Genomic DNA, 24,926 nt, shown 5'->3' with positions numbered 1-24,926 from the left:
TCCGGCTTGGAAAGTCGGGGTTTTTGAGCGAGACTTTCGGCTCGCAAGGGTCAAACGATGCCGCGTGATACCTTATGCATGACGAACGGAAACCGGATGGACGGTTGGTTATCTTGACACACGCACTTATACAAATTTTTGACCTGAAAGGTGACGGTCATGCTTAGTCACCGCTTTTGACCTTTAACACGACCTCGGGAACTGACTCATTACGCTGATTCAGTTCGAGAATGACTCGTATTGACCTGTAGTGTCTACAGAAGCGCAGCGGACGTCGCTGTCGGTCCGCGTGGAGTTTCCTAAGGATCTACGCGTATTTAGTACTTGAGAGGACAGGCTTCTGTTTGTACCGCCCTGTTCTTTAACCGTTTGTTCCGATTGCAAATAGGGCAATTGGAACTAAAAGCAGTACATCCCACACCGGAACCGACGTACACGCTCATTCACAGTTTTATACCTTCATATCTTTTTTTTAATTAATGAATCCAACTTCATACCTTACATAAAAGAAAACCTCGCTGAAAAAATAGATCTTACGGTCGACGAACAGAAAGAAAAACGTCCATGCCTTAGAACTATACACTACACAAAATTAAAAATCAAAGTCACGGTTCAGCAAACGGAGCTGGTTGTCGTCATGCACTTGCGAGAACTAATTGCTAGAGTCGGGTTTGATTGCCGCGGCTGCCGCGGCTGCGGCTGTGGCGGCCTTCTTTGCCGCTTCTCTTTCGTGTATTTTGGTGTGCCGTTTGCGCTCGTCCGATCGCGCAAAGCGACGACCGCACGTCTCGCACGCGTACGGCTTTTCGCCGGTGTGCGTTCGAATGTGAGACGTCAGGTGATCGGAACGCGAAAAACATCGCATGCAGATCTGACACTGAAACGGCTTTTGACCCGTGTGCGTTCGCATGTGACGCGTCAGCTCGTCGGATCGCGAGAAGCGCTTCTCGCAATTGTCGATGGGGCATCCGAACGGTCGCTCGGCAACGGGCGGCGGCGTGGAGCGCATTGGAGACGAATGATTCGCCGAGCGCTTCGTTTTCATTTTCGGCGATCCGCGCGGCGTTTGCTGATTGGCCATTTGAGCCAAATTCGGGTTCGATCCGCCGTTGCTGCTCGCGCTGCTCGCGCCGCTCGTTGGCAAGCCATAGCGACCCGCCAAATTGGGATGACTGCCCGTGTTAAAATAGCTGTAAGGATGGGCTGCCTGTGGGTGGAAGTACTGCGACGATGGCGGGACCGTTGCACCGGCACATGATAGGTGAGTCTATATATCAAAACAAAAAAAAGTCAGGAAATGATGCTCGTCACTTGTGGGTGTTATAAGGCCGCAATGTTTGCCCGTAGCCTAGATATAAGCCTCTCGGTTTGTAAACGTTTTTTGTGAGCGGTTTGATAACGTGCCTCTAAACAGGAAGCGGTCGCGCTTTGACTAGTTCAAACTCGCAATCTCGTAGCCTAGAAGTGACCGGATGGTTGTCCCGACGCGAGGGGGGTGATACAACAGGCGTACGAAAATCGCGGGGGGGCGGGATACTCCGGGTTTTCGACAAGGTCCGGAAGGTTCGCGTACGTAAGGTTCGGAATAGAAACAGGCGAACTGATCCATTTTTTGGGGGCCGGGAACGAGGAAGTGAGGGCTTGGATGTGAGTACAAACCAAACAATGGGCAACGAGGAGTAACCAGCTCTCTCTTGTCCCAAAGGAAGACGCACGCCCACCCGTGTAATTAAATTAATTAGGGGATTTACGTAAACCGCTCGAGTACGACAATAGCGAAGTTTGCACTCTCGGGAAATGACGATTTCTCACCGAATCGATTCCGAAAGGGCTTCCCGTCGTTGTCGTCGTCGTCGTTGCCACTGCTGGAAGACTTCCCAATGCGTCGATCGGCGAGTGCCACGGGGTGGTCGCGGCGGCGGCTGCGGCTGCGGCTGCGGCAGCGTGCGACGGAGCCAATGGAGCGAAGAGGGCTCGATCGGTAAGCCAGCCCGTGGGCGCCGGATTCGCGTGAATGTAAGACGAGGGTCGATGGTGGAGGTTCGGTCCTTGTTGGGAGGCGTGGTTGGGCATCATAGCGAACGGGTCCACTATTCCTCCTACTCCTCCTCCGCCAGGAGCTCCCGCTCGCCCACCTGATGATAGAAGCTGTTCGTGTAGCGTCTTGAGCGCGATATCTTCGGCGGACGAATCGAAAAAGTTGACGTCACCGACCGATTTGAATTCGCCAGCGAGCGAACTGGGCACTTGGTGGTGGTGATGAAAGGCGGTGGCGGCGGCGGCGGTCGTCTGGTGATTATAGGCTGTGGCTACTTGAGCTAGGCTGTCCAATGCTTCCATGCACGGCATAAGCGACGGGAATTGAATGTTATAAGATACTCTCCTTCTCGCTTGTTTACGCGAATACTGACTTGGCTCTGAGTAGGCGTCTCGTTATATGGGCACCTTATACGGAAGGACGTCATACGGAAATACCGCGTCGCCTTGACGCGCACTCCAAACAAAGGCATAAGACGTCATTCACTCTATATTGACGTCACGATTCGTTGTCGTCAGTGAAACCACAAAGGGCGCTTCCTCTCCGGAAATATGCTCTTTACGCGATTGAAAAGGCGCTTTGCGATATGGCAAGATGCTTTACCAATCTGGCCGCAGTTTCTTTGCGTTCTGTTTGTATACACAGTAGTCAAAGAAACAACGGAAGACACTGTCACGTGACACCCGGAACTTAGGAAGCACTTCGACAAAGACCAATGCAAAATGTCTCGCTAAAGCAAAACGAGCCAACTTCCACGCACAAAGATTCTTAACGAGAAAAACGACGGTATTGTCGTTGCACTGTCTGGATACGGTTGCTACGGAAGGGGGCGTGACGTGCATAGGATGTCTCTAATGACGTCTCCGTCATACCGCAGCGCGCGTGCGAAAGCCGAAAGCTATGCGCACTTTCACCCCGCTTGTTCGTGGTAAATGGAGCAGAGGTCGACTCGAAAATGTACGTGCGTGCGTGCGTATAGACACAAGCATACCCTGCAGACGGGTCTAAAGGGCCGATTTCACCCTTACGCTCACTGTATTTCATAACCAAATAGGGGGAGCACGTGCAATCGGAATAATTAGAACGATTCCACCGTATCTCGTATGATCTTCGCACAATCGAGAAGCTGTTCTTCGTTGATGACGAGCGGCGGCGCAAGACGAATAATTGATTCGTGCGTCGGCTTCGCGAGGAGTCCGTTGTCTCTCAAACGCAGGCACACGAGCCACGCATTGTAGTCTTGGCAACAAAAAAAAAGCAACAAAAAATAGTAATTTAAGGAGCCCCTTCTTATTTGAATTCACCTTTGCGTTCCGGAATCACGATCGCATTCAGAAGGCCCTTGCCTCGAACTGTGACGACTTTCTTTTTGTCGATTTTCTCTAGCTCGGCACGAAGAATGTTGCCAAGCCGATAGGCATTCTCTGTCAATCGTTCCTCTTCAATAACCTACGGTAAGTATATAAACAGTACGAATGCATTAGCGAGAAGTGCACGTACTTTAAGCGCTTCTATACCAACTCTACAAGCTAGAGGATTCCCACCATACGTTGACCCGTGCTAAAAATGATATACATATCTCATCTCTTTTTTTATTGTTCTTTACCTGATTTGGCTTGATGCAGAGCATAATCTCGTCGTCAGCCAGAATAGCAGCTAACTGTAAATGCTAGGAAGAGGTACTCAACACTATTAGATCTTACAGGAAGTACTCCGCCTGATATGGCTTTGCTTAGAACAAGAATATCAGGACGAACGTCTTCGTAATCACAGGCCAATCGCCTTATAAGAAAAAAAGGTTAGCTGAGCTAATTGCTTATTATATTTATCTCTTACTTTCCAGTTCGACCGAGACCTGTCTGAATTTCGTCACCCACAAACAGAACGCGATTTCTCTTGCAAATATCATAAGCTTTTCGAAGGTAACCGTCGCTCGGCACAATGACTCCAGCTTCGCCTTGCACTGGCTCGACGACAAAACCAGCGACGGTAGGATCTCGCACGGCATTCTACACACGAAATCATAACGTTCTCCTTTTCCTCGATAATTTGTCAGCATGCCTCAAGTGCCGTCAAATCGTCATAAGGAATGACAATGACTCCAGGAAGATAAGGCCCATATCCGCCACGCGAGTCAGGATCCGTGGAGGCGCTCACTTCCGCTATAGTTCTCCCAGCGAAATTATTCTCGCAAAAGATGACCTTCGCCTGATTGGGCGGCACGCCCTTGACTTCGTACGCCCATCGTCTCGTCAATTTCAACGCCGTTTCGATGCCTTCGCTGCCCGAATTCATAGGCAATACTTTATCGTATCCGAATAGCTTGGTGACGTATTCTTCGAAGTCGCCCAGGACGTCGTTGTAGAAGGCGCGCGACGTGAGCGTTATGCGACGAGATTGGGACGCGAGTGCGGCGAGAATTCGCGGATGCGAGTGGCCTTGGTTCACTGCCGAGTAGGCGCTCAGAAAATCGACGTAGCGTCGATCGTCGACGTCCCAGACGTGGATTCCTTCGCCGCGCGTCAGAACGACGGGAAGGGGACGATAGTTGTGAGCGCCGTATTGCCATTCGCGATCCATTATGCGCTGGGCTCGCGCGCTTGGCACTGCGGGCGTCCACGAAGCAACGAATCGACGAATGAGAGCGATTCGTCGAGTCATGGGGCTACGGTTTGGAGAAAAAGGAAAAAGGAGCGTGTCTGAGGCGTGGCTTATTAGGGTCATGTGACCACTCTCGGCATTTTTCGTGGCGTGACGTCATAATATCTGGTAAAAAGCGGGCTCGTTGAGCTCTCCCTGAAATGCGATAACACTGCGATCTTCAGAAGCTACATGAAGTTAACTGCTTGCATCTATTAAATCCATTAGAGAGACGGGCGTTGTTATACGGGTGCCAACATCATATCACTGTTTCTCCGCGTGGGATTCTTCGCTGATCTATGCGTTTCTAAGCGACTCGTGCGCTTCTATTTTGCTTTCTGCACGTCAGCTGCGAACGCTCCTCGCTCGCACTCGCGCTCTCTTTCGGGGTCTTTCGCCTCGTTTTCGCTCGCATCGAGTCGACGCCCGAAAGTGGCACGCGCACGCAATGGCCGGGATCGTATACGAGCAACGAGGCTCGGAGATCTTACGTCAGGGCTACCTGACAAAGTCGCCACCCCTCGAAAAGGGATCGGCGTTCAAAGTAAGGGAAAACGTCTCTAAGCGGGGCGTGATCACGAGGTTCCTCCCAAGATACCAAGCATAGTCGTAGCTCATACCTCAGCTGATGCCTGTCATTGCACAAGACCGAGTCCTTATGCATATATGCACATATTTTGTACTGCACTTAGAAACAGACTCGGTTCTTTTTAGAGAATAAATACGTATCATTATTATAAGCATTTTTCGACGACTCTAAATGTTTACTTATTTATTTATTTATTTATTTATTTATAGAAATGGCAACGACGATGGGTCATTTTTCGATCGGACGACGGTGCTCTTAATGTACAGTACTACAAAACGGAAGCGGATTCGGCTGGCGTACCGCTTGGCACTATTATGTTGGACACGTGCACGGCGATTCAACGTGACATGAAGCACTCGCACTATAAGAACATATTTTCTATTAACACGCCTGAGAGAGAATACTTCTTCTCTGCCGACTCAAAGTAGGGCAAGGAAAGGAAACGGGGGGCTACTTAGCTAAGGGTTGCGTTGCTAGGCACGAGATGGATGAGTGGGTGCACGCTTTGACGTCGACTATGGGATTCATGACTGGGGCTGCAGGGGACTCGGTAAGAATAGGATAAATATAATGGGCTCAGGGGAAATTATTTTCTTTTCTAAGCGGAGTCTACCTAAAACGACGTCTATGCCTTCGAATGTTGGTTTGTCTGATCCCCGTCTGAGACGTCAGGCCTCAATGAACGCCACAGGATTCGCGCAAGTAGTGCGCATAGCAACGGGCTCCTTTATGAAATTATCTTAATTTTTTTATCAGGCACATGCCCGTCCTAGAGGCACTACTCCGCCAGCTGTTCCACCGACCGCTCCGCCAGCCACTTCACCGATATCCGTTCCCATGGCAGCGGCTCTTCCACCTCCTCCACCGCCAGTAACGTCACCGTCAATGGCGTCATCGCCGCCAGGATATTATTTACCAGGAGTAAGTCATATTATCTCCTTTGAAATACTTTCTAAGGTTTTTTTTTCTTTTGTAGCAAGAGGTTGGACGAGGGGCACTAGCTCGAGATCGAAATACATTGTATGTGGGGTCAACTGCTTTTTTTTTGTCTCCAGTTTGGACTTTTTTTTTTCGTTGCAGACCTACTGAATGTGGGGCTGAGAAATCGTTGACGATCGATAAACGACACGTGGTTGGTAACATCGTCTACGCGGAAGTAGTCGGCTCGATATGGTATGTATTGATATCGGTGCACGGATACAATTATTGAATAAAAATCTAGGATTGTTGGATGGAGTAAAAAGGATCCTTATTTGCACGGGCAATTTCAAGTAGGCGACCAGATTCTTTCCATCAATCACTCCGCCGTCAAAACACTATCAGAGGCTCAGAGAGCCGTAGAATATTGCCCAGGATCATCGGTAAGAAACGAAGAGCTTCTTTATATGTACGTATATTATCTTTTGGCGTAGATTGAATACGTAATTAGGCGGACACCGTACGGCTTGGAAGTTCAACTCCAAAAGCGATCAATCAGCGAGCCACTCGGACTCGGCTTGGACAAAGCAAAGGTACGAAAAGAAATTCAATTAATATTTTGCAACGTCATGTCGACGATTCAAGGTTATAAGCGTTACGTCGGGCGGAATTGCCAGTCAGTGTGGACTGAGTGGACAAGCGGTGGGATTAAACGGTAAGAGCGTTCCGTGGGTAGTGACGGCGATCAATAGGAGACCGGTTCCCATTACATCTGTTTCGACCGAGGACGTTATGAAGAGACTGCACGGCGCTGGCTTAGATGTCGTGTTGACGCTTCATCCGCACGATTTTATTGCCCTACTCAAGAAGCGATTAAAGTCTGTTAGACATTGGCAGGACTATTTAGCTAAGTGACCTTTTTTCTCTCCCCCTGTAAACGTTGGTTTTTTTTCGGAAGGCAAGATTTTTAGTAGGTTGGTTTGCTGGTACCGTGACTCTAAAAGTCATTGGTCCTATTATTGGTTGTCGGTTTCTAGGTTATCAATTTTTATAATCTAGTTTGCCTGTAGTCCGGGTTTTCTTAGCTTTTGTTTAGTTAGCGTCCTCACGTGATTGCCCGTGAGATTGTGCCTTTCTTTGCTGTCTAAAGTGTTGAACGCGACGTTGTAGTATCGGCACATTCATGGCTGCAGCGAACTCGTCAGGCGAGGGTAGCCGGCGGCGTATATGTCTATATATCTATATCGTCTCCTGTTTGACGCCCTTTGCCGAAGCAGGTGACGATGACGTGGCCGCATCGTATCAAGAGGCTTTTGAGAGAATGCTTGACGCACCGAATCGGACTGAGATACTGGGAGAGCCTTCGGACACTCCAAACACTTCAAGGATTCGCCGATCAAAGATTTACTGGTGTGTGGTCTTTTCTTCAAGCGGTTGATTTGATGAGAATCGCGAGCGAATGTAGGAAAGTTCTTAAAAAAAGGGTTGGAAGTCATGATAAAATAGAAGAGCAACGTTTTGCAATCAAATTTACTCGTTACGAGGAGCCAATTCGAGAGCGGGAAAGAGAAGCTCTAGACGCTATGGACGGACACGACAATATTCTCACCCGGCATGGCTACAAAAGATATCCACCGGTATCGGTATGTGGTGTGCGTGTCTGTGCCAGGTTTGTGCTGATGTCAGTTTGGCTTAGGAAAAGGAAAAGGAAAAGGAAAAGAAAAAAGGAGGGAAATTCACTGTTGTCTACCAGCTTCTTGCGCCTTGGAAATTTAGTCTGGCACATGATAATCTGTCAGTTTGCCCGCTTTTAACTAAGGCTGACTAGCTTATCATTGGTAACAGAGACGAGACGTTGCGTGAATTTTGTATGAGCCGTTTGGATGTACTGAAAGGTCTCGTAAAAGGTTTAGACTTTCTTGCCAGTCGTAAAGCCCCTATTGGTACGGCACAATGACACGCCGTTCTATGTTGAGTGTCTTCTTTTCTAGTGCACAGAGGAATTAGTCCCGAAGCCATTCTTATTTGTAAAAACGGGGACAGGATGACGACAAAAATTGCAGATTTTGACTTGGCAAAAAGAATCGTTGATGGAAATGCTTCCGCGCATACAGGCTCTGGGATTGACGATTGGAAGCCGCCGGACAAGGAAGCTACGGTGCAAATCTTAATTCTAACAAGCAACCAATAACTTGCGTTATTATTATTAATAGGTAAAGTACGATATTTTCGGAGCTGGCTTGATTTTTCACTATGTTCTCACCAACGGAAACAAAGCTTCACACGGAACATTATATAAGTCTGCAACTGCTCACCTAGTGAATGATAAGGGAGAAGAGAACGAATTAAATTTCTCTGAACTTAACGGTGAGCACTGCAATCAATTTACCGCTGATTGCAGTACATACTATATATACAACTATTAGGAATGATAACTGAACGTCAGGAGAACCCTAAAAGCGACACGGAATTTTTTCATCTGGGGGCCTTTAGACATCTGATTAGCAGGATGCTTAGCAGGTATCCTGATAAAAGGTAACGGGGAATAATGTTTATATTAAAGACAATACAATACTGAGTTTGTAGGCCAAGTGCAGAAGAAGTTGGTAAACACTGTGCTCTTTTCAATCTTGAAGAAAGTGAAGGTTTCTTTCGGGTGAGGCACATTGTCTATTGTCTTTAATTAAATATGTTGACTTATTACGTTGGCGCACGAAGAAAATTGATCATTACGGAGAACTTAAAGAATTAGATTCAGTTTCTGAGACAAAAGAGAATTGGGCTGCAAAACTAGATGAATGCTGTATGTTTGAATTAGCAAGCCGCCGGCTCAGTTTTCCCGTTATTTATGCGACTTGTTAGTTTCTGAGTCTCTAAAACATGCAAAGAAAGCTGACAAAAAGTCTCAGTCGGAATTAGCACGATTTGTGAGGAACAGGGTATGGCTTTTATTCTGTGAGACTCTTCTCTAATATGTCTATTTCTATTAGATTACTCATTTTGGAGAAAGTGGTCAAGGAAATCCTCAAGTGAATACAGCGTTTGACGACAGAGTATCGTTGCTGAAGTACTTCCTCAATCTATTTCCCTATTTGATGGTAAACGCTTGGGAACTGAAAAAGAAACAATAATTTGTGGTATTTTACGTGCCTGTTTAAAGCATGCGTGCGAGTGGAAATGTCTAGCTGGAGTCGCATTGAAGTTGACTCGTGTGGAAACGCAAAAGCTAAGCGTCTTATAACATGTCTTTAAAATAAAACGGTCTTATTGATGAATTTCTTCGGTCAGGGCATATATATCAGCATTACATAATCAAGAAGTGTTTGAATTAATTTTGATAATCTCGTCCGGGTTTCCTTAGCTTTTGTTTAGTTAGCGTCCTCACGTGATTGCCCGTGAGATCGTGCCTTTCTTTGCTGCATAAAGTGTTGAACGCGACGTTGTAGTATCAGCACATTCATGGCTGCAGCGAACTCGTCAGGCGAGGGTAGCCGGCGGCGTATATGTCTATTATATATCTATCGTTTCCTGTTTGACGCCCTTTGCCGAAGCAGGTGACGAAGATGTGTACGAGTCGTATCAGCAGGCTCTTACGACTATAGTTGACGAAAAGAAACTGGGAGAGGTTTCCGAAACTCTTGGCATTCGACGATCGAGTATTTACTTGTGTGTGGTCTTTTTATTTAATTCTTCGCGAGCAGTTGATCCGACGAGAATTGCGGATGTTTAGGAAGGACATTAGAACGACTGGGCGTCATGGAATAGACGAGCAACGTTTTGCAATCAAGTTCACGCGTTACGAAGGCTCCGACATGCCAAAAGATCGACTGCGGGAACTAGAAGCTCTAAAGGATATGAGCGGGAGCGAAAATATTCTCGCCCAGTTTGCTTGCGAACACGTATATGTAGTGTGCGTGCGTGGCAGGTTAGTGCTGATGTCAGTTTTCGGCTTAGAGATCAGGAGGGAAATTCACTTCTGTCTATCAACTTCTTGAGCCTTGGGAATTTACGCTGTCAGATACGAAGCTGTAAGGTTGTCGGCTTTTGTCTACGGTTTATTGGCTTTATCATTTAAATTGATAGAAATGACAAGCTGATTGCATGTGGCATGAGCCGTTTGGAAGTACTGAAAGGTCTAGTGAAAGGCTTAGACTTTCTTTCTCGTTGCAAAACCCCTATTGGTAAGGCACAATGACACATCGTTCTATGCCGATTTTCACCGTCTTCTTTTCTAGTGCACAGAGGAATTAGTCCCGAGGCCATTCGTATTTGTAAAAACGGAGACATTATAAGAACAAAAATTGCAGATTTTGACTTGGCAAAAAGAATGTTTAGTGGAAATTTTTCCACGCATTCAGGCTCTGGGGTTGACGATTGGAAGCCGCTGGACAAGGAAGCGACGGTGCAAATCTAAGTTCTAACAAGTAACCAATAACTGTACGTTTATTAACAGGTAAAGTACGATATCTTCGGAGCTGGCCTCATTTTTCACCATGTACTCACAAACGGACACGAAATTTCACACCGAAAATTGTATCGTTCCGCAACTGCTCACCTTTTGAAAAAAAAGGATGAGAGAGAAGAGAACAAATTAGATCTCTCTGAACTTGACAGTGAGCACGGAAATCAATTTACCGCTGACTGCAGTACATACTATATATGCAACTATTAGAAATGATAACTGAACGTCAGGAGAATCCTCGTAAAAGCGACCCGGAATTTTTTCATCTGGGAGCCTTTAGGCGTCTGATTGGCAGTATGCTTAGCAGGTATCCTGATAAAAGGTAACGTAGAATAATGTTTATATTTATATTGAAGACAAGACAACACTGAGTTTGTAGGCCAAGTGCAGAAGAAGTTAGTAGACACTGTGCTTTATTGAGTCGTGAAGAAAGTATAACTTTCTTTGAGGTGAGGCACATTGTCTATTGCCTTTAGATATGTTGACTTATTACGTTGGCGCACAAAGACACTTGATTCTCCCGGAGATTCTGTGACAGAAGAGAATTATGCTGAGAAACTAGAGGATTGTTGTATGTTCTATAATTGGCAAACCGCCGGCTCAGTTTTTCCGCCATTTATGCGACTTTTTAGTTCCTCAATCTGAGTGTAACAAGCCTCTAGCACGATTTGTGAGGAACAGGGTATCGTTTTTTTTATTTTGAAACTCTCACCTAATATGTCCATGTAGATTGTGCATTTTGAAAGTTCTGGTCGAGGAAATCCTGAAGTGAAAAAAGCGTTTGGCGACAAAGAATCGTTGCTTAAGTACTTCCTCAATCTATTTCCCGATTTGATGGTAAACGCTTGGGAACTGAAGAAGAAACAATAATTTGTGGTATTTTACGTACCTGTTTGAAGCATGCGTGCCCTAGCTGGAGTCTCATCGAAGTTGACTCGTGTGGAAACGCAAAAGCTAAGCGTCTTATAACATATCTTTAATAAAACGGTCTTATTGATTAATTTCTTCGGTCAGGCATGTATATCAGCATGACGTGATCAAGAAGTGCTTGAATTTTGATAATCTCGTCCGGGTTTCCTTAGCTTTTGTTTAGTTAGCGTCCTCACGTGATTGCCCGTGAGATCGCTTTCTTTGCTGTCTAAAGTGTTGAACGCGACGTTGTGTGTATCGGCATTTTCATGGCTGCAGCGAGCTCGTCGAAAGAGGGTAGCTGACGGCGTATATGCCTATACATCGATCGTTTCCTGTTTGACGCCCTTTGCCGAAGCAGGTGACGATGATGTGGCCGCAACGTTTGAAGATGCTTTCAAGGCCATAATTAACTCACCGAATAAGAGCGAGTTACTGGGACAGAGTTCCAGCACTCCGGCCACTTCCAGAATTCGACGATCGACGATTTACAGGTGTGGTCTTTTCTTCGCGAGCGCGCGGTTGATTCGACGAGAATTGCGGATGTTTAGAAAGGTCCTTAGAAAGTCTGGGCGTCATGGAATAGAAGAGAAATGTTTTGCAATCAAATTCACGCGTTACGAAGGCTCCCACGAGCCAATACACCGACTGCGGGAATTACAAGCTCTAGAGGCAATGCGCGGTCACGAAAATATTCTCACCCAGTTTTCCTACGAATACGTATGTGGTGTGCGTGCGTGCGTGCGTGCCAGGTTAGTGCTGATGTTAGTTTTCGGCTTAGAAACAAGGAGCGAAATTCACTTCTGTCTACCAACTTCTTGAGCCTTGGGAATTTAGCCTGTCACATCAGAATCTGTAAGTTTGTCGGCTTTTGTGACTAAGATTGAGTGGCTTATCCTTTTTTAATTAATTAATTGATAGAGATGAGGAGTTGCGTGGATGTGATATGAGCCGTTTGGACGTGCTGAAAGGTCTAGTGAAAGGCTTAGATTTTCTTTCTAGTTGCGAAACCCCTATTGGTACGACACAGTAACACATCGTTCTATGTTGATTGTCACTGTCTTCTTGTCCAGTGCACAGAGGAATTAGTCCCGAAGCCATTCTTATTTGTAAAGACGGAGACAGGATGACGACAAAAATAGCAGATTTTGACTTGGCAAAAAGAATCGTTGGTGGAAATGTTTCCACGCATACAGGCTCTGGGGTTGACGATTGGAAGCCGCCGGACGAAGAAGCGAGGGTGCAAATCTTATTAGTTATAAGAAGTATCCAATAAACTGTACGTTTATTTCTAATAGGTGAAGTATGATATCTTCGGAGCTGGCCTAATTTTTCACTATGTACTCACAAACGGACACGAACTTTCACACCGAAAATTGTATCGTTCTGCAACTGCTCACCTGTTGAATGACAAGGATGAGGGAAAAGAGGACGAATTAAATTTCTCCAAACTTGACGGTGAGCACTGCAATCAATTTTCCGCTGACCGCAGTATATTGTATATCCAATTAGAATTGATAACTGAACGACAGGGAAATCCTCGTAAAAGCGACACAGAATTTTTTCATCTGGGAGCCTTTAGGCGTCTGATTGGCAGGATGCTTAGCAGGTATCCTGATAAAAGGTAACGTGGACGGATGTTTATATATTGAAGACAAGACAACACCGAGTTTGTAGGCCAAGTGCAAAAGAAGTTGAGGAACACTGTGCTCTATGGAGTCTTAAAGAAAGTGAAGATTTCTTTCGGGTGAGGAGGCACTTTGTCTATTGTCCTTTAAATATGTTGATTTATTGCGTTGGCGGACGAAGAACATTGATCATTGCAAAGAACTTGAAAAAATGGATTCTATGACAAAAGAGAATTGGGCTGATAAACTAGAGGATTGCTGTATGTTTTAATTGGCATATTTATCTGTTATATATATGCAACTTTTAGTTTCTGAGTGCCTGAAAACTGCAAAGAAAGTTGACACAACGTCTCAGTCGGAATTAGCACGATTTTTGAGGAACAGGGTATGATTTTTTATTCTGTGAAAGACTCTTCGCAAATATGTCTATGTATGTAGATTGTGCATTTTGAAACTCCTGATCGAGGAAATCCTGAAGTGAAAAAAGCGTTTGACGGCAACGCATCGTCGTTGCTGACGTACTTCCTCAATCTGTTTCCCTATTTGATTGTAGACGCACGTCTATTCCATTATCCGATTCCGCGGTAGACGCTTGGAAACTGAAGAACCAATAGTTTTTGGTATTTACCCGCCTGTGTTTGCATGCGTGCGCTGTGTGTCCGTGATTATGGCCTCTCCACTTCTGCTCGAACGAACAGGGGTACTGCGATAGCAAAACATCGTAGCTGTGCGCAAAAATATGCTATCCAGTCCTTTCTTTCTCCACTGTTTGCAAGTCGTCGTCTGCTGCTCGTAGGAAAACAGGTAGACTAACGCCGTTCGCGCGGAATTTTGCCTTTGTAACGTCACACGCGAGTTCGTTCAGCTGGTTCGCCACTGCCAGGGTGCTGTATTAGGCTTCCGTCGCGGAAAGGACGGCGTTCTCCTCACGCCAACGTCTGCCCAACTAAATACGTCTTGGAATGGCAAACTCGACCAAAAAATTACCAGGTTAGTAATTGGAAAGCGAGAGGAAATTAATACTAAAAACGTCAATTAATTGTAGGCATGGATCAGATATAAAATGTGGCCAATCTAGAGTATTTTATGACTTGGAACCGGCAAGAACTGGTTACCTGCATTGATCATATGAAACGAGGGGGTTATGTTCTCTAGTACAAGGCCGTGGCCGTAGCGTGTCTCAGTGACGAGACAAAGCCAATTGACTTCTCGTCAGAGTGCCTCGATGAAGAGGCGGCGACGATACGAGAAGCAGTGTCAGGTTGCATATAAAAGAACGTAGGTCTCACAGTTCTGACAAAGTGGAAATGTATAGCTGGAGTCAGAGCTCTTCATTCGATGAAGATACCCAAAGTTGACGTCGACTCATGCGGAAACGCAAAAGGTAAGCATCCTTCATGTCTTAATGATTAATTAATTAATTAATTAATTAATTAATAGCTGCTGCTGAGGGAGCGCACTTGGCTACGTTCTCTTTTGACAATCTAAAGAGCGAGAAAAAGTCTTCTATAGATCTCGGATTGATAGAAAAGAATAAGTGTCCTAGTTGTTTAGCCTGAGGTTTCTATGGTGCACCACGATGTTGTTTTCAGAGATGATGACGTGGTCTCTTGGAAAAAAGGCTCGGTGTTGGCACGGGCTCAGAATCTGGCTCGAGAATGGGAAGAAATGCCGTCGAATTTTATGACGCCATCTATCTTTGCAGAGACCGTCACTAAACGTCTATTGAAGACAGCAAATGACGTCGACGCGGAGAAAAATTTGAAGATTCATTGCTGGCTAGTAGAAGTACACAGAGGTGATACTGATAGACTCTGTAATATATTTAGGGATCGTGAGTGGATTGCAAACATGAAAATGGGCGGTCTTCTTGGCGTGGCAAAGGGTTCAGATGAAGAGCCTAAATTCCTCGAGATTCAGTACACAGGAACGAGTGAAAAGTCAATACCATCAATAGCCTTAGTAGGCAAAGGTAACTTAGAAAGTAGAAAAAAAAAAGACGTATGTAACCTTTCTGTATAGGAGTCACATTTGATACGTGAGCTCACTAATAAATTATTTTCATTTTTGACGCTCTCCTTATTACAGTGGTGGCATTTCGATTAAACCGTCAGCAAATATGGACTGGATGCGCGGCGACATGAGCGGCGCGGCGGTCGTCTGTGCGACGCTCGACGCTCTGCTTCGACTAAAGATGCCCGTCAACGTGCGCGTCTTCGTTCCGCTCTGCGAAAACATGCCATCAGGATGTGCGCTGAAACCGGGTGACGTCATAACAGCAATGAACGGAAAAACAATACAGGTAAAAAATAGTCAACTAATCTAGGACTTTGTATAGATGTTATTAGGTTGATAATACTGACGCTGAGGGAAGGCTGATACTAGCTGACGCGCTTACGTATGCGAGCTCTTTCAACCCCAATGTTATTATTGACGTGGCTACACTTACTGGTGCAGTGAGAGTATAAGTAATTAGTAGGCATTTTCTAAGAAGAACCCTGCTGTGCGTAGGGGCTATGATGGTGGCTCTAGGTAGCGGTGCGGCGGGTGTATTTTGCACTAGTGACAGTCTGTGGCAAGATTTCTTTGAAGTGTGACAGGAATACTCGACATCTTAGCTATGTACATACGTATCGATGTTGTAGGCTGGTTATCTGGCGGGAGATCGGTTCTGGAGAATGCCCCTTTTCAAGACGTACAGAAAGATGATTGACGGGCACTTGGCTGACATCAATAACGTCGGAGAGAGGCAAGAAATGAAAGAGCTAGATACGCACGCTCATCAAAGTGTATACATTTAGTCGATACGGCGGTGCGTGTACGGCAGCGGCGTTCTTGAAAGTAGGCAAAACGAAGGCTTATATGCACGAATCTCATGGGGGGAGACTCTAGGAATTCGTTACGGTCAAATATTGGGCTCACGTCGATATTGCCGGCGTCATGTGGAACGACGGGAAAGTACCCTGTCTATCGAAGGGACTCACAGGTAAACAAGTGCCATTATGCGCTTATATGAGTAATCAATCCTATAGGGAGACCCACTCGAGCCATGGTGGAGGCAGTACAAAATATTGCTTCGATTGGACACCTCGTGGACTGAACAGCACATTTAACTAAAAATAAATTAAAAGTGATAGTTCGTTTCTATGTTAACCACTTCTCAATGCAACAGTCGAAGACGGTTTTATTGCCGTGCCAGTGCACGTGTTCGACGCCGGGAATTTTGTACATGTGCAGGTCGCCGCGTTGGTCAATCGACTTCAATCCAATCCAGTCATTAGTGTAAATCTGAGAAAGGTAAATTAGATATGCGTACATACACGAGACTTTTACTACTTCTTGTTGAGTTGTTTCTATAATATCTATGCCGTCGTTTTCAGCATAGAATCCGAAGTGACTAAGAAGAATTCATTAAGGGAAACGTCTATTGGTTTTCTGAACCTCGATTGCCAAGGAGTGATGACCCCGTCGTCAGGTCCACCTATGAGAACGACTTTGCCTAGTCTCTCAAAAGCAGTCTTATTCTCTAGATTCGTATAAAATCATGCTAATAAGGCATTGATGGAGTGTGACTGAACTCACGCGCCGCCATCGGGTTCAATGAATGCCCACCATTTAGAATGGGAAGAAATACGTTGGATTTCAAGTATTCCGTGTGATGAAGAGGATCTGCATTTAAAATCATGTGAGTCAATGACGTCATCTACGTTCTTCGTCTCACCGTTCCAATAGTTTCCAATGGAGGTAAGTTGTCCAAAGTCCGAGTAAAAGACTCTGAATTGTATCGAACATGAGAAACGTTTCGGTTCAACAAGATGCTACGCACCTCCACACTTCGTCACGAACGAAATCGGGAAGATCCCTTAGGTACGACGTATCTAAGCGAAAGTAGAAAAAAAAACAGAGAGAATTTCATAAATTAGGTTACCTCCGAATTGTCCCAGTTGTGGCGAAGAAATCGCTACGAACGTATCGATGCTGTGATTCGTCAACGATTGAATCACTCCTCGCGCCACGAGTCCACCTTGCAAAATTAAAAATGAAAGTCAAAAGTGAAACTGTTTATTTCCTTCCCCCCATCAATCATCATCACCTTGTGAAAATCCGATCAGGTGGATGCCGTCTTCTGCTTCGTTCATTACTTGGCGCACGGCTTTGCCGAAGTCGTGCACTTGACTCCACATGTTCGCGATGCTATCCGCGTCCGAGTACATGTCGATTAGCGTCACGTTCGTTCCCGGGTGAGCGGCGACGATCAAATCGCGCAGGTCGAACATCGATTTGTAGTTGTCGAATATGCCGTGTATTATGACAACTGGCTTGTAGGAAGTGGCGAGCGAGAGAAGGCCGAAGAAGGCGAGGAGACGCGACATTGTCACGACTGGAGTTTCACGTGATTCCGTATCCAAGTATAGCGTGCGTTTGCGTCTCACGTTTCTCGCCGAAATGGATGCGGAAGAAGGCCAATTTCTGTGGGGAGCGAAAGAAAAGATGATCTCTCTAGTGCGAATTTTTCTTAGGACTCGTTCACTCGCTTCGTTTGCCCAGAAGGGCACAGGGGGCGCGGAAAACGTTTCCGTATCAAGGGCTCGACCCAGAAGCAGCAACTACACGCTACTGCCGCCGTCGTTTTGTCAAAGTCAGGAAGGAGAGAGAGTTTCCGTGTCGCTAGCGTCGCAGCATACACAAAAAGACGGAAATCACCATAGTGACGAGTCTTTTGACTACGAAGGAGGTATGAATGAATTGAGCGAAATGATGCGAAGTCTTGTCGATGTAAAAGCCACACTGAATAAAGCTAGCAGTAGGCATTATATAGCCATAGGCCACTGGTAGTACATTGCCGTTCTCTAGTCAAAAGTTCCATGTTAAAAATGGAGTGGGCAAGTGAGATGAACGATCCCACTGCACTGCTCTCTCAAGCATCACATGCTGCTGAAGAAATCGTTAAAAGAACTATTAAAACCCTGGAGAACAGCTGAAAAGAGAATATTTATTTATTTATCTATTCACAGACGAAGAAAATTACGACTCATTTAGCGCGCGCGCGCGCGACGCTTTGCTTCCGTCTTTTCCTCGTGTTGGACGATTTCTCTCGTCAAAGAATCGGTTGTTGACGCGATGAGTCATTTCGACAGCAATTTTCGGTATTAGATGGCAGCAGGGCGAGCACGTTTCGCGAGACGATTCGTTTTTCTCAGACAAAAGACCATGTCTCAGTTCCAACTTCAATTTCCCAAGCTGGGCAGCAGAACAAAAGAGCAAAAAATTGTCAAAATGAACCCCAAGGATGCAACGGACCACGAGAAGAAGAGCTCCGCTTCGTCGTCGTCGTCTTCCGTCTCGTCATCGCGCCCCAAAGGTCCCTACTAGACAAGAGTACGACTTCGTCTGATAGATCGATTTTTCTTAGACAATTCGTTTGAATTTTCGAAAGAAATGAATCGATTGGATGAATTCGAGAAACAGGTTGATCATCTCCACGATTTTTTCGTGAAATGCAGACGTGAGTCGACTATAATAAAAATGACCCCCATTTCTTCGATATCCCGTCTACTTTCTAGTTGACTTGCACATGCTCAACGTCGATCTCCTTTCAGCCATTCATCCCAGCGACTTGGAAAGGGCAAAGAAACGAAAGGGAGAAGACTACTACCACACAGCATAACGGTATTGCACCTTTATTCACATTATATACAGACAAGAATAAAATTTAATTATAAATACATGATATAATCACAGTACAGGAGAGCGCATTTCTATTGTTTTGGAAGTGCTACTGCTGTTGCTGTTGCTGTTGCCGTTTCAGTAGCTACTGTTAGTAAATGATCGTTTATAACCGCTTTGGCGTCTGGTCGTTGAGACGGATTGTGAGCCAAAAGAGATTCGATTAGTTCGCCCTAGTGGGGGAAAGTGTCAAAAGATTAAATTCGTTTTGTGACGCTCCTACCTCTTTTTCATATTTTTCTTTAAAGTCAGGAGGAAAATTTCGATCTCGCACTCTAGAAAGAGTCTACAGAAGACAACTATTAATTATTTCTTCTCAATTTCAGGGTCTGAATATTGAGTGACAAGTATAGAACCAACAAGTGAGTAAGCTTAGTGTTTTCGCTCTATTAGTTGGCCTACCTTATGACGTTCCATAGCCGTTCGAAAAGGGCTGATCAACTCGAAGAATATTACTCCAAGTGAAAAAATGTCGACTTTTTCACTGTACGATTTCCCCGCAATCTAAAAGTAGAAAATTCCCCCTACCCCATCCAAATGAACCAATGAGAGACAGAGAGAACGAACCTGCTCTGGACTCATGTAAAGTTCGGTTCCAACGGCTCCAGTATGACGACGATTACCCATCTGATTCAGATTGAATGGAACACTTCCTATGGAATACGGAGGAAGTTTCCCCTTCACCCCAGTCATGCTGAACTGCGTGGCGCAGTTTACCGTAATAGTGTCCATTCGTGGCCGAATGATACGTCACTAAACCAAAGTCACCGATCTTGACCGAGCCATTGAATGCAAATAAAATATTGCTTGGCTAGAAAAGAAGAGAGAGTGGATCATTCGGCTAATACGCTCAAGATTTCTGACTTTTAAATCCCGATGCATCATCCCCTTTGCGTGAACGTATTCGACGGCACTAACAATCTATTACACAGTCTAGTGATTTGAGAGCAATTGGACCATTTTTCCGCCTACCTGCTTGAAGATGGTAATGATTTGCGCGTATTCGCGCGTCTCCTGCCGCTCACTGAGCCAAGTGCTGAGCGTCTTCTTTTCGCATAACTCCATTTGGATGAAGAGATAGACGGGGCAATCAACGTCAACATCAACTGTTTCCCTCTGCGTCTGCTCTGCATTCTCGTCGCCGCCTTCCAATTCGAAAACAGCATTGGAGTTGATCGTTTTGCTCTTCTGGGAGGCGGCTTCAAACTGAATGAAATCGTCTGCTGTTTTTGTATTCCCTGGTGCATCAGCGCAGATGCCAAGAGATTCTTCTGTCGTCGCTGACGGCGATAGCAGCGCCGCCGAAGATTGAATCGTCGCCGTCATCGCACTATACACAATTTTTAAAAATTTGGATTTTGATTCGTTTGTGCTGGCACCTTTCGTCTTTGGCATCCGGTGGTGGCTTCACGCGATATTGAAAGGCCATTGGCGGGCATTCTTCCCACGAACTGAAGTATCGTATGATATTGGGATGATCCAGTGTTGCCAGTGCCTTCACTTCACGCAAGACCTTCTCCCTGGCTGCGTATCTAAACAAAGAAGCCGCTCGTTTTATGAAACGACTTCCCCCAAGACGTCGAGGGAGAACTTTTTCGGCAGTTTGATCTTTTTCACCGCGTAACTGCACCCGTCCAATGGCTTCTTCACTTGATACACATCGCCGAAGCCGCCCGTGCCAAGGAAGCCATCAACTTCAAAGTCCCTTTCGAATCTATATAAATACAATCAGAAGGCAAGTGAGATGTATTGATGAACAAAATTCACGTTGAAGCGAAACTCTCGGAGGCCGTTCTCCTTGATGACGCCGTACTGATAATAGAGGGAGTACGATCTAGGCTTGCTGCAGTGGCCTCATCCGTCACGTACTATATAGAGCATCGTCGAAATATCTATAGTGACTTGGCTGAGCTGACCGATTTCAGGTCGAGTTGAGACGGTTGAGATTGGACTTTCTCCGGCACTGTGGCCTTCTCAGCGAGTCTTTGTGTCTCTCTCCGTTTGATGGAATAAATGGAGAGACAGCCAATAGCAATTAGAATCACCAGTACGATTTTCCTACGAAAAAATCAAAGACGTAAGAGGGAAGCAATGGATAAGCCTCATTGTCACCATAGAGAAGCCATGACTTTTACTAAGGGAAACTGCACATCTGGCACTTCGTTCTGACGTTTGCACTGGCCGTAGTTTCCATACAGAGGAACTCCTTTGTCCAACGATGCAAAGGGAAGATTGAAGCATACTGGAACGCCTAAGGGAAAACAATTCAGTCTAATATAACCCAACCAGAGTGAGTGTATCATCTACTCTGCGTGAGCCGTTTGAACGGTCTCTTATAGAGTGCGATAGCGGTCGTGACGCTGTTTGGATCCGTTGAATAGGTAGGCAATGGCGAAATATCCTCTTCGGATACGTGAATAACAGCATTCTGCTCATGGACCGTTGGCGGCGGCGGCGCATCGCTGCTGCGGGAAGGCTGAACGTATAGCTGGCCTTTGTGAGAACCTGAGGCAAATATCTCCTACTATTGTTTTTATAGGAAATTTGTTTTTTTCCTACCGAGCATCATGAGTAAGGGATTGCTTGACTGCGATTCAAGAGGTGCGGAAAAAGCCAAAGCCGTTCTTCGAGAAAAGAGAGTCCGTGCTTCGAGAAGAGAACCCTCTAGAGTCCAAACGGCCGTCAGAGGAGATTCAAACTAGCACGAGTAAAATTAAATAACTAAATGATGATATCTATATATTTTACGTCGTGTGTCCACAGAGAATGAGATTCGTCACTAGGGAAAGAATAGAAATAATTTAAAAGGTAAACAATAGATAGCGCACTTGTAAATGGCTGATATCGTTCCCGTGGCCGCATCAAGTCGAAGATCAGTACCAGAGGAGGTGGGAGGACACGAGTAGGGCGCTTTAACGCCTTCACTTCCTTGGCTCTCATAGTACTTCAATTCAAATTGTCCCACGGTGAAATTCCACCTGAAATCACGGTCATAAAACGAAGATTGAGTACTGCAGTTGTGGAGTGGACCTCTCTAAGCCCTTTCTTGGATCGATACATCGTACTGTCTGCTGTATTCGATTTGCAACGAGAACGTCGTCATCGTCACTAGTCATGTCGTCTGTGCAACCATCTGCTGAACAGCGATACAACACCTAAAACGGATCATCCTATGGCAAAGCAGTTGCGTGAAAAAAGGGACTGGACTCACCTTGCCTGACCTGGGATCAATTCCCGTGCTTTCGACTTGCCGAGATCCGACCAATGTGCTCTCGTTTGAGAATTGAAAGGGTGCGCTCAGTAAAGTCTCAGCCGAGACGGGAATTGGCTGTATAAAGATAATATTGCGGTGAGGGAGTGGAGAGGGAGGGGACGAGGAGGAGGAGCTGGTTTTTTCCACCTTGAGCCGATCTCCTTCCCAATGAAAAATCGTGCCATCAAGAGATGGAACTAATCTCGACGGATCGTTGCCAAACTAAACATGAAATGAACGTCAATGTGTGTACATAGGAGAGACAGACCTGCATGGAAGCGAGTGTTGATGAGAGCAGAGGGCCCAATGGTGATGGTAGTACCCACTCGATGTTGCCCATAGCTCTGTTTACCGCCGTGAGCTTGCCATCTAATGTACTGGTGATGACGAATGAAGTGCTACAACAGTCCCCGTCTTTATATCGAAGGGTTTCTTCTGTTTCTCTTTGTCTACTAACCTCCAATCGGTTTCACTGCTTCTCGTCCTTTCTAGGACCGAGAGAAGGCAAAGGAGCAACGACACCAAACGACTTGACGTCATTTCTTTCCGGGCACTCGCACACGAGTCACGTGGATTCATTCTAGGTCAAGGGGAGGAGTCGAACGAAATGTTTCGTCGCTCTTTGACGCTAGCCGGCCGCGGCCTCGCCGCATCAAGATCCCGAACGCTATCTAGCCTCTCCTTCCTAAGCGAAGACCACGCGAAAGTCTACGATCACAGCACGAACGATCCCGAACGCTTTTGGGGCGATTTGGCGCGCGAGCGCATCGACTGGCATCAACCGTTCAACACGGCAATGAACTGCGACATGAACGCAGGCAAAATACGCTGGTTCGAAGGCGGAAAACTAAACGTGTGCGAAAACGTCGTCGATCGTCACGCGCGACTCGATCCCAATCGAATCGCATTCATATGGGAAAAAGACGAGCCGGGCGACGTCGAACGCGTTTCGTACGGCGATCTGCTCGAGAGCGCGTGTCGCATAGGGAACGCGTTGCGAGCACGTGGCATCCAGCGTGGCGATCGCGTCGCAATCTACATGCCCGTGAGTCCGCTCGCCGCCGCGTCGATGCTCGCCTGCGCGCGCATCGGCGCCGTTCACAGCGTCGTTTTCGCCGGTTTCAGCGCCGAAGCGCTGCGCAATCGCATTCGGGACGCCGAAGCGAAAGCCGTCATAACGGCGGACGAAGGCGTTCGCGGCGGAAAACGAATCCCATTGAAATCCATCGTCGATGCGGCGCTCGACGACGGCGCATGCCCGACGGTGGGTGACGTTTTCGTTATGACGCGTACCGGAAGTGACGTCAAAATGATGCATCCACGCGACGTGAAATTGGAGGAGGCGATGAGCGAACAGCCGCCGACGTGTCCGGCCGAGTCGATGGACAGCGAAGATCTTCTCTATTTGCTCTATACTTCGGGCAGTACGGGTCGTCCCAAGGGCATCGCTCACACGCAGGCCGGGTATCTTCTTTATACGGGTGTAACGCACCAGAACGCCTTTGACGTTCGTTCTGGCGATATATTTGCCTGCGTTGCGGACATCGGCTGGATTACCGGTCACTCGCACGCTCTATATGGGCCTCTCTTCAACGGAGTCACTTCTGTTTTATTCGAAAGCGTGCCCACTTATCCAAACCCCGGTCGCTATTGGGAAATGGTCCAACGGCTCCGCGTCACCCAGATCTACACGGCTCCGACAGCGCTACGTCTCCTCATCAAGTCCGGCGACTCGCACGTGCGAAAGTACGATCGATCGAGCCTGCGCATTCTCGGCTGCGTCGGCGAGCCGCTCAACGTCGAAGCGTGGCACTGGTATCACACCGTCGTCGGCGAGCGACGCTGCACGGTCGTCGACACGTGGTGGCAAACGGAAACGGGCGGCATCATGCTCTCGCCGCGTCCCGCGCCGACGGGAACGCAACCGAAGCCGGGATTTCCTATGCTGCCGTTTCCCGGTATTCGACCGCTTCTCGTCGATTCTAACGGCGCCGAAATCGTCGGTAATGACGTTTCCGGGTTGTTGTGCATTCGCGGCGCGTGGCCGGGGATGGCGCGGACGATCTACGGCGATCACGAGCGTTTTCTCAATACCTACTTTCGTCCGTATCCCGGGCTTTATTTCACCGGCGACGGCGCGTATCGGGACGTCGACGGGCATTATCGAATAACGGGTCGCGTTGATGATGTCATAAATGTGAAGGGGCATCGATTGGGTACCGCTGAAGTGGAGAGCGCTCTCGATGAGCATCCCGACGTTGCTGAAGCCGCCGTTGTCGGTTTTCCGCACGAGGTCTATGGGGAGGGGATTTACGCGTACGTGATTCTGAAGGATACGTTCGCGCCCGCTGGTACCATGGACGATATTGTCAAGTCCATGAAGGGTATTGTTAAGAGTAAGATCGGATCTTTTGCCGTGCCTGAGATTGTGCTCGTGACGCCCGGCTTGCCGAAGACGAGATCGGGTAAGATTATGAGGCGGATTTTGCGCAAGGTGGCGGCAAATCAGACGGACGATTTGGGTGACGTGAGCACGCTTGCTGATCCCGCCGTCGTGGAGGAGATCAAGAGCCGACACGTCGAGTTGATGAAGGAGAGAGAGTATGCGTACGGACGAAAAGAGTGAGGAATTTCGAATACAACTGGATCAATTTCTGCCATTAGCATGCCAAGACCATTCTTAAATTCATTGTACAATCCACACATCATTAGATCCCAAACTAAAATCTCCATGTAGCCCAGCTGGGTCAGTGACCGCCTAC

The 24,926-nt window shown here is 46.8% G+C and overlaps 11 protein-coding genes across 14 annotated transcripts; 7 read left to right on the top strand and 4 right to left on the bottom strand.

Annotated features, from left to right (window-relative positions):
• Nucleotides 1-442: 442 nt before the first annotated feature.
• On the bottom strand, nucleotides 443-2,418 carry LOC136184912 (early growth response protein 2-like). 2 transcript variants are annotated; one of them, XM_065971925.1, is made up of 2 exons: nucleotides 1,813-2,418; nucleotides 443-1,267 (listed from the first exon to the last, which is right to left on the bottom strand). In XM_065971925.1, the coding sequence occupies exons 1-2, from the start codon at nucleotides 2,347-2,349 to the stop codon at nucleotides 653-655; spliced, it is 1,152 nt and encodes a 383-aa protein (XP_065827997.1). In that variant the 5' UTR covers nucleotides 2,350-2,418; the 3' UTR covers nucleotides 443-652. The 2 variants fall into 2 exon arrangements, with proteins under 2 accessions (XP_065827997.1, XP_065827998.1); XM_065971926.1 differs by lacking the exon at nucleotides 1,813-2,418 and adding an exon at nucleotides 1,574-1,806.
• Nucleotides 1,788-7,347, top strand: LOC136184910 (uncharacterized). The gene is made up of 15 exons (XM_065971923.1): nucleotides 1,788-3,040; nucleotides 3,093-3,492; nucleotides 3,664-3,717; nucleotides 3,775-3,836; nucleotides 3,882-4,027; nucleotides 4,095-5,222; nucleotides 5,477-5,691; nucleotides 5,745-5,817; nucleotides 5,871-5,969; nucleotides 6,024-6,188; nucleotides 6,244-6,287; nucleotides 6,348-6,440; nucleotides 6,490-6,628; nucleotides 6,680-6,778; nucleotides 6,831-7,347. Exons 6-15 carry the CDS (start codon nucleotides 5,127-5,129, stop codon nucleotides 7,098-7,100), a joined length of 1,293 nt encoding a protein of 430 aa, XP_065827995.1. The 5' UTR covers nucleotides 1,788-3,040; nucleotides 3,093-3,492; nucleotides 3,664-3,717; nucleotides 3,775-3,836; nucleotides 3,882-4,027; nucleotides 4,095-5,126; the 3' UTR covers nucleotides 7,101-7,347.
• LOC136184908 (ornithine aminotransferase, mitochondrial-like) lies at nucleotides 3,027-4,745 on the bottom strand. The gene is made up of 7 exons (XM_065971921.1): nucleotides 4,100-4,745; nucleotides 3,875-4,047; nucleotides 3,742-3,820; nucleotides 3,645-3,698; nucleotides 3,539-3,598; nucleotides 3,343-3,487; nucleotides 3,027-3,277 (listed from the first exon to the last, which is right to left on the bottom strand). Exons 1-7 carry the CDS (start codon nucleotides 4,697-4,699, stop codon nucleotides 3,117-3,119), a joined length of 1,272 nt encoding a protein of 423 aa, XP_065827993.1. The 5' UTR covers nucleotides 4,700-4,745; the 3' UTR covers nucleotides 3,027-3,116.
• LOC136184904 (uncharacterized) lies at nucleotides 7,294-9,460 on the top strand. Of its 2 annotated transcripts, none has more exons than XM_065971910.1 (13): nucleotides 7,294-7,396; nucleotides 7,463-7,595; nucleotides 7,651-7,822; nucleotides 7,882-7,979; nucleotides 8,031-8,128; nucleotides 8,177-8,343; nucleotides 8,399-8,552; nucleotides 8,612-8,720; nucleotides 8,772-8,841; nucleotides 8,904-8,988; nucleotides 9,048-9,124; nucleotides 9,176-9,283; nucleotides 9,346-9,460. In XM_065971910.1, the coding sequence occupies exons 1-13, from the start codon at nucleotides 7,369-7,371 to the stop codon at nucleotides 9,424-9,426; spliced, it is 1,380 nt and encodes a 459-aa protein (XP_065827982.1). In that variant the 5' UTR covers nucleotides 7,294-7,368; the 3' UTR covers nucleotides 9,427-9,460. The 2 variants fall into 2 exon arrangements, with proteins under 2 accessions (XP_065827982.1, XP_065827981.1); XM_065971909.1 differs by having other exon boundaries at nucleotides 7,651-7,828.
• Nucleotides 9,461-9,507: 47 nt separating this feature from the next.
• On the top strand, nucleotides 9,508-11,648 carry LOC136184911 (serine/threonine-protein kinase/endoribonuclease IRE2-like). Its single transcript, XM_065971924.1, has 12 exons — nucleotides 9,508-9,672; nucleotides 9,740-9,851; nucleotides 9,916-10,084; nucleotides 10,140-10,213; nucleotides 10,269-10,366; nucleotides 10,421-10,587; nucleotides 10,639-10,798; nucleotides 10,858-10,969; nucleotides 11,027-11,096; nucleotides 11,155-11,218; nucleotides 11,280-11,329; nucleotides 11,377-11,648. The coding sequence occupies exons 1-12, from the start codon at nucleotides 9,645-9,647 to the stop codon at nucleotides 11,515-11,517; spliced, it is 1,245 nt and encodes a 414-aa protein (XP_065827996.1). The 5' UTR covers nucleotides 9,508-9,644; the 3' UTR covers nucleotides 11,518-11,648.
• Nucleotides 11,649-11,722: 74 nt separating this feature from the next.
• LOC136184909 (serine/threonine-protein kinase/endoribonuclease IRE2-like) lies at nucleotides 11,723-13,811 on the top strand. The gene is made up of 12 exons (XM_065971922.1): nucleotides 11,723-11,853; nucleotides 11,918-12,050; nucleotides 12,108-12,276; nucleotides 12,338-12,411; nucleotides 12,478-12,575; nucleotides 12,630-12,796; nucleotides 12,855-13,014; nucleotides 13,069-13,180; nucleotides 13,234-13,303; nucleotides 13,366-13,444; nucleotides 13,493-13,569; nucleotides 13,623-13,811. Exons 1-12 carry the CDS (start codon nucleotides 11,826-11,828, stop codon nucleotides 13,770-13,772), a joined length of 1,317 nt encoding a protein of 438 aa, XP_065827994.1. The 5' UTR covers nucleotides 11,723-11,825; the 3' UTR covers nucleotides 13,773-13,811.
• A 19-nt stretch (nucleotides 13,812-13,830) lies between these two features.
• Nucleotides 13,831-16,366, top strand: LOC136184899 (cytosol aminopeptidase-like). Its single transcript, XM_065971902.1, has 17 exons — nucleotides 13,831-13,884; nucleotides 13,935-13,988; nucleotides 14,050-14,174; nucleotides 14,230-14,284; nucleotides 14,340-14,445; nucleotides 14,500-14,568; nucleotides 14,625-14,721; nucleotides 14,777-14,962; nucleotides 15,014-15,156; nucleotides 15,207-15,222; nucleotides 15,273-15,486; nucleotides 15,533-15,635; nucleotides 15,696-15,775; nucleotides 15,830-15,933; nucleotides 15,986-16,025; nucleotides 16,077-16,170; nucleotides 16,217-16,366. The coding sequence occupies exons 1-17, from the start codon at nucleotides 13,852-13,854 to the stop codon at nucleotides 16,282-16,284; spliced, it is 1,587 nt and encodes a 528-aa protein (XP_065827974.1). The 5' UTR covers nucleotides 13,831-13,851; the 3' UTR covers nucleotides 16,285-16,366.
• On the bottom strand, nucleotides 16,239-17,612 carry LOC136184918 (lysosomal thioesterase PPT2-A-like). The gene is made up of 8 exons (XM_065971932.1): nucleotides 17,278-17,612; nucleotides 17,113-17,208; nucleotides 17,011-17,062; nucleotides 16,906-16,958; nucleotides 16,767-16,853; nucleotides 16,626-16,710; nucleotides 16,521-16,581; nucleotides 16,239-16,472 (listed from the first exon to the last, which is right to left on the bottom strand). The coding sequence occupies exons 1-8, from the start codon at nucleotides 17,555-17,557 to the stop codon at nucleotides 16,329-16,331; spliced, it is 858 nt and encodes a 285-aa protein (XP_065828004.1). The 5' UTR covers nucleotides 17,558-17,612; the 3' UTR covers nucleotides 16,239-16,328.
• On the top strand, nucleotides 17,592-18,930 carry LOC136184923 (uncharacterized). The gene is made up of 6 exons (XM_065971937.1): nucleotides 17,592-17,656; nucleotides 17,705-17,988; nucleotides 18,039-18,331; nucleotides 18,386-18,546; nucleotides 18,598-18,690; nucleotides 18,749-18,930. Exons 3-6 carry the CDS (start codon nucleotides 18,306-18,308, stop codon nucleotides 18,850-18,852), a joined length of 384 nt encoding a protein of 127 aa, XP_065828009.1. The 5' UTR covers nucleotides 17,592-17,656; nucleotides 17,705-17,988; nucleotides 18,039-18,305; the 3' UTR covers nucleotides 18,853-18,930.
• On the bottom strand, nucleotides 18,850-22,708 carry LOC136184892 (eukaryotic translation initiation factor 2-alpha kinase 3-like). Its single transcript, XM_065971890.1, has 21 exons — nucleotides 22,622-22,708; nucleotides 22,433-22,562; nucleotides 22,312-22,386; nucleotides 22,123-22,239; nucleotides 21,942-22,066; nucleotides 21,740-21,889; nucleotides 21,660-21,690; nucleotides 21,471-21,609; nucleotides 21,219-21,416; nucleotides 21,024-21,162; nucleotides 20,828-20,969; nucleotides 20,679-20,779; nucleotides 20,503-20,625; nucleotides 20,291-20,443; nucleotides 19,884-20,241; nucleotides 19,776-19,832; nucleotides 19,629-19,722; nucleotides 19,479-19,564; nucleotides 19,314-19,415; nucleotides 19,135-19,197; nucleotides 18,850-19,084 (listed from the first exon to the last, which is right to left on the bottom strand). The coding sequence occupies exons 1-21, from the start codon at nucleotides 22,702-22,704 to the stop codon at nucleotides 18,944-18,946; spliced, it is 2,607 nt and encodes an 868-aa protein (XP_065827962.1). The 5' UTR covers nucleotides 22,705-22,708; the 3' UTR covers nucleotides 18,850-18,943.
• LOC136184895 (acetyl-coenzyme A synthetase 2-like, mitochondrial) lies at nucleotides 19,325-24,894 on the top strand. Of its 2 annotated transcripts, XM_065971898.1 has the most exons (3): nucleotides 19,325-21,201; nucleotides 21,251-21,618; nucleotides 21,675-24,894. In XM_065971898.1, the coding sequence occupies exon 3, from the start codon at nucleotides 22,772-22,774 to the stop codon at nucleotides 24,788-24,790; it is 2,019 nt and encodes a 672-aa protein (XP_065827970.1). In that variant the 5' UTR covers nucleotides 19,325-21,201; nucleotides 21,251-21,618; nucleotides 21,675-22,771; the 3' UTR covers nucleotides 24,791-24,894. The 2 variants fall into 2 exon arrangements, with proteins under 2 accessions (XP_065827970.1, XP_065827971.1); XM_065971899.1 differs by lacking the exon at nucleotides 19,325-21,201 and having other exon boundaries at nucleotides 21,244-21,618.
• The last annotated feature ends 32 nt before the right edge of the window (nucleotides 24,895-24,926 follow it).

This window comes from Oscarella lobularis, chromosome 3, assembly GCF_947507565.1.
Source record: "Oscarella lobularis chromosome 3, ooOscLobu1.1, whole genome shotgun sequence".
In the NCBI taxonomy this organism is placed as follows: Eukaryota; Metazoa; Porifera; class Homoscleromorpha; order Homosclerophorida; family Oscarellidae; genus Oscarella; species Oscarella lobularis.
The sequence above is the reverse complement of the archived record's forward strand: the minus strand, read 5'-3'. Positions and strand labels throughout refer to the sequence as shown.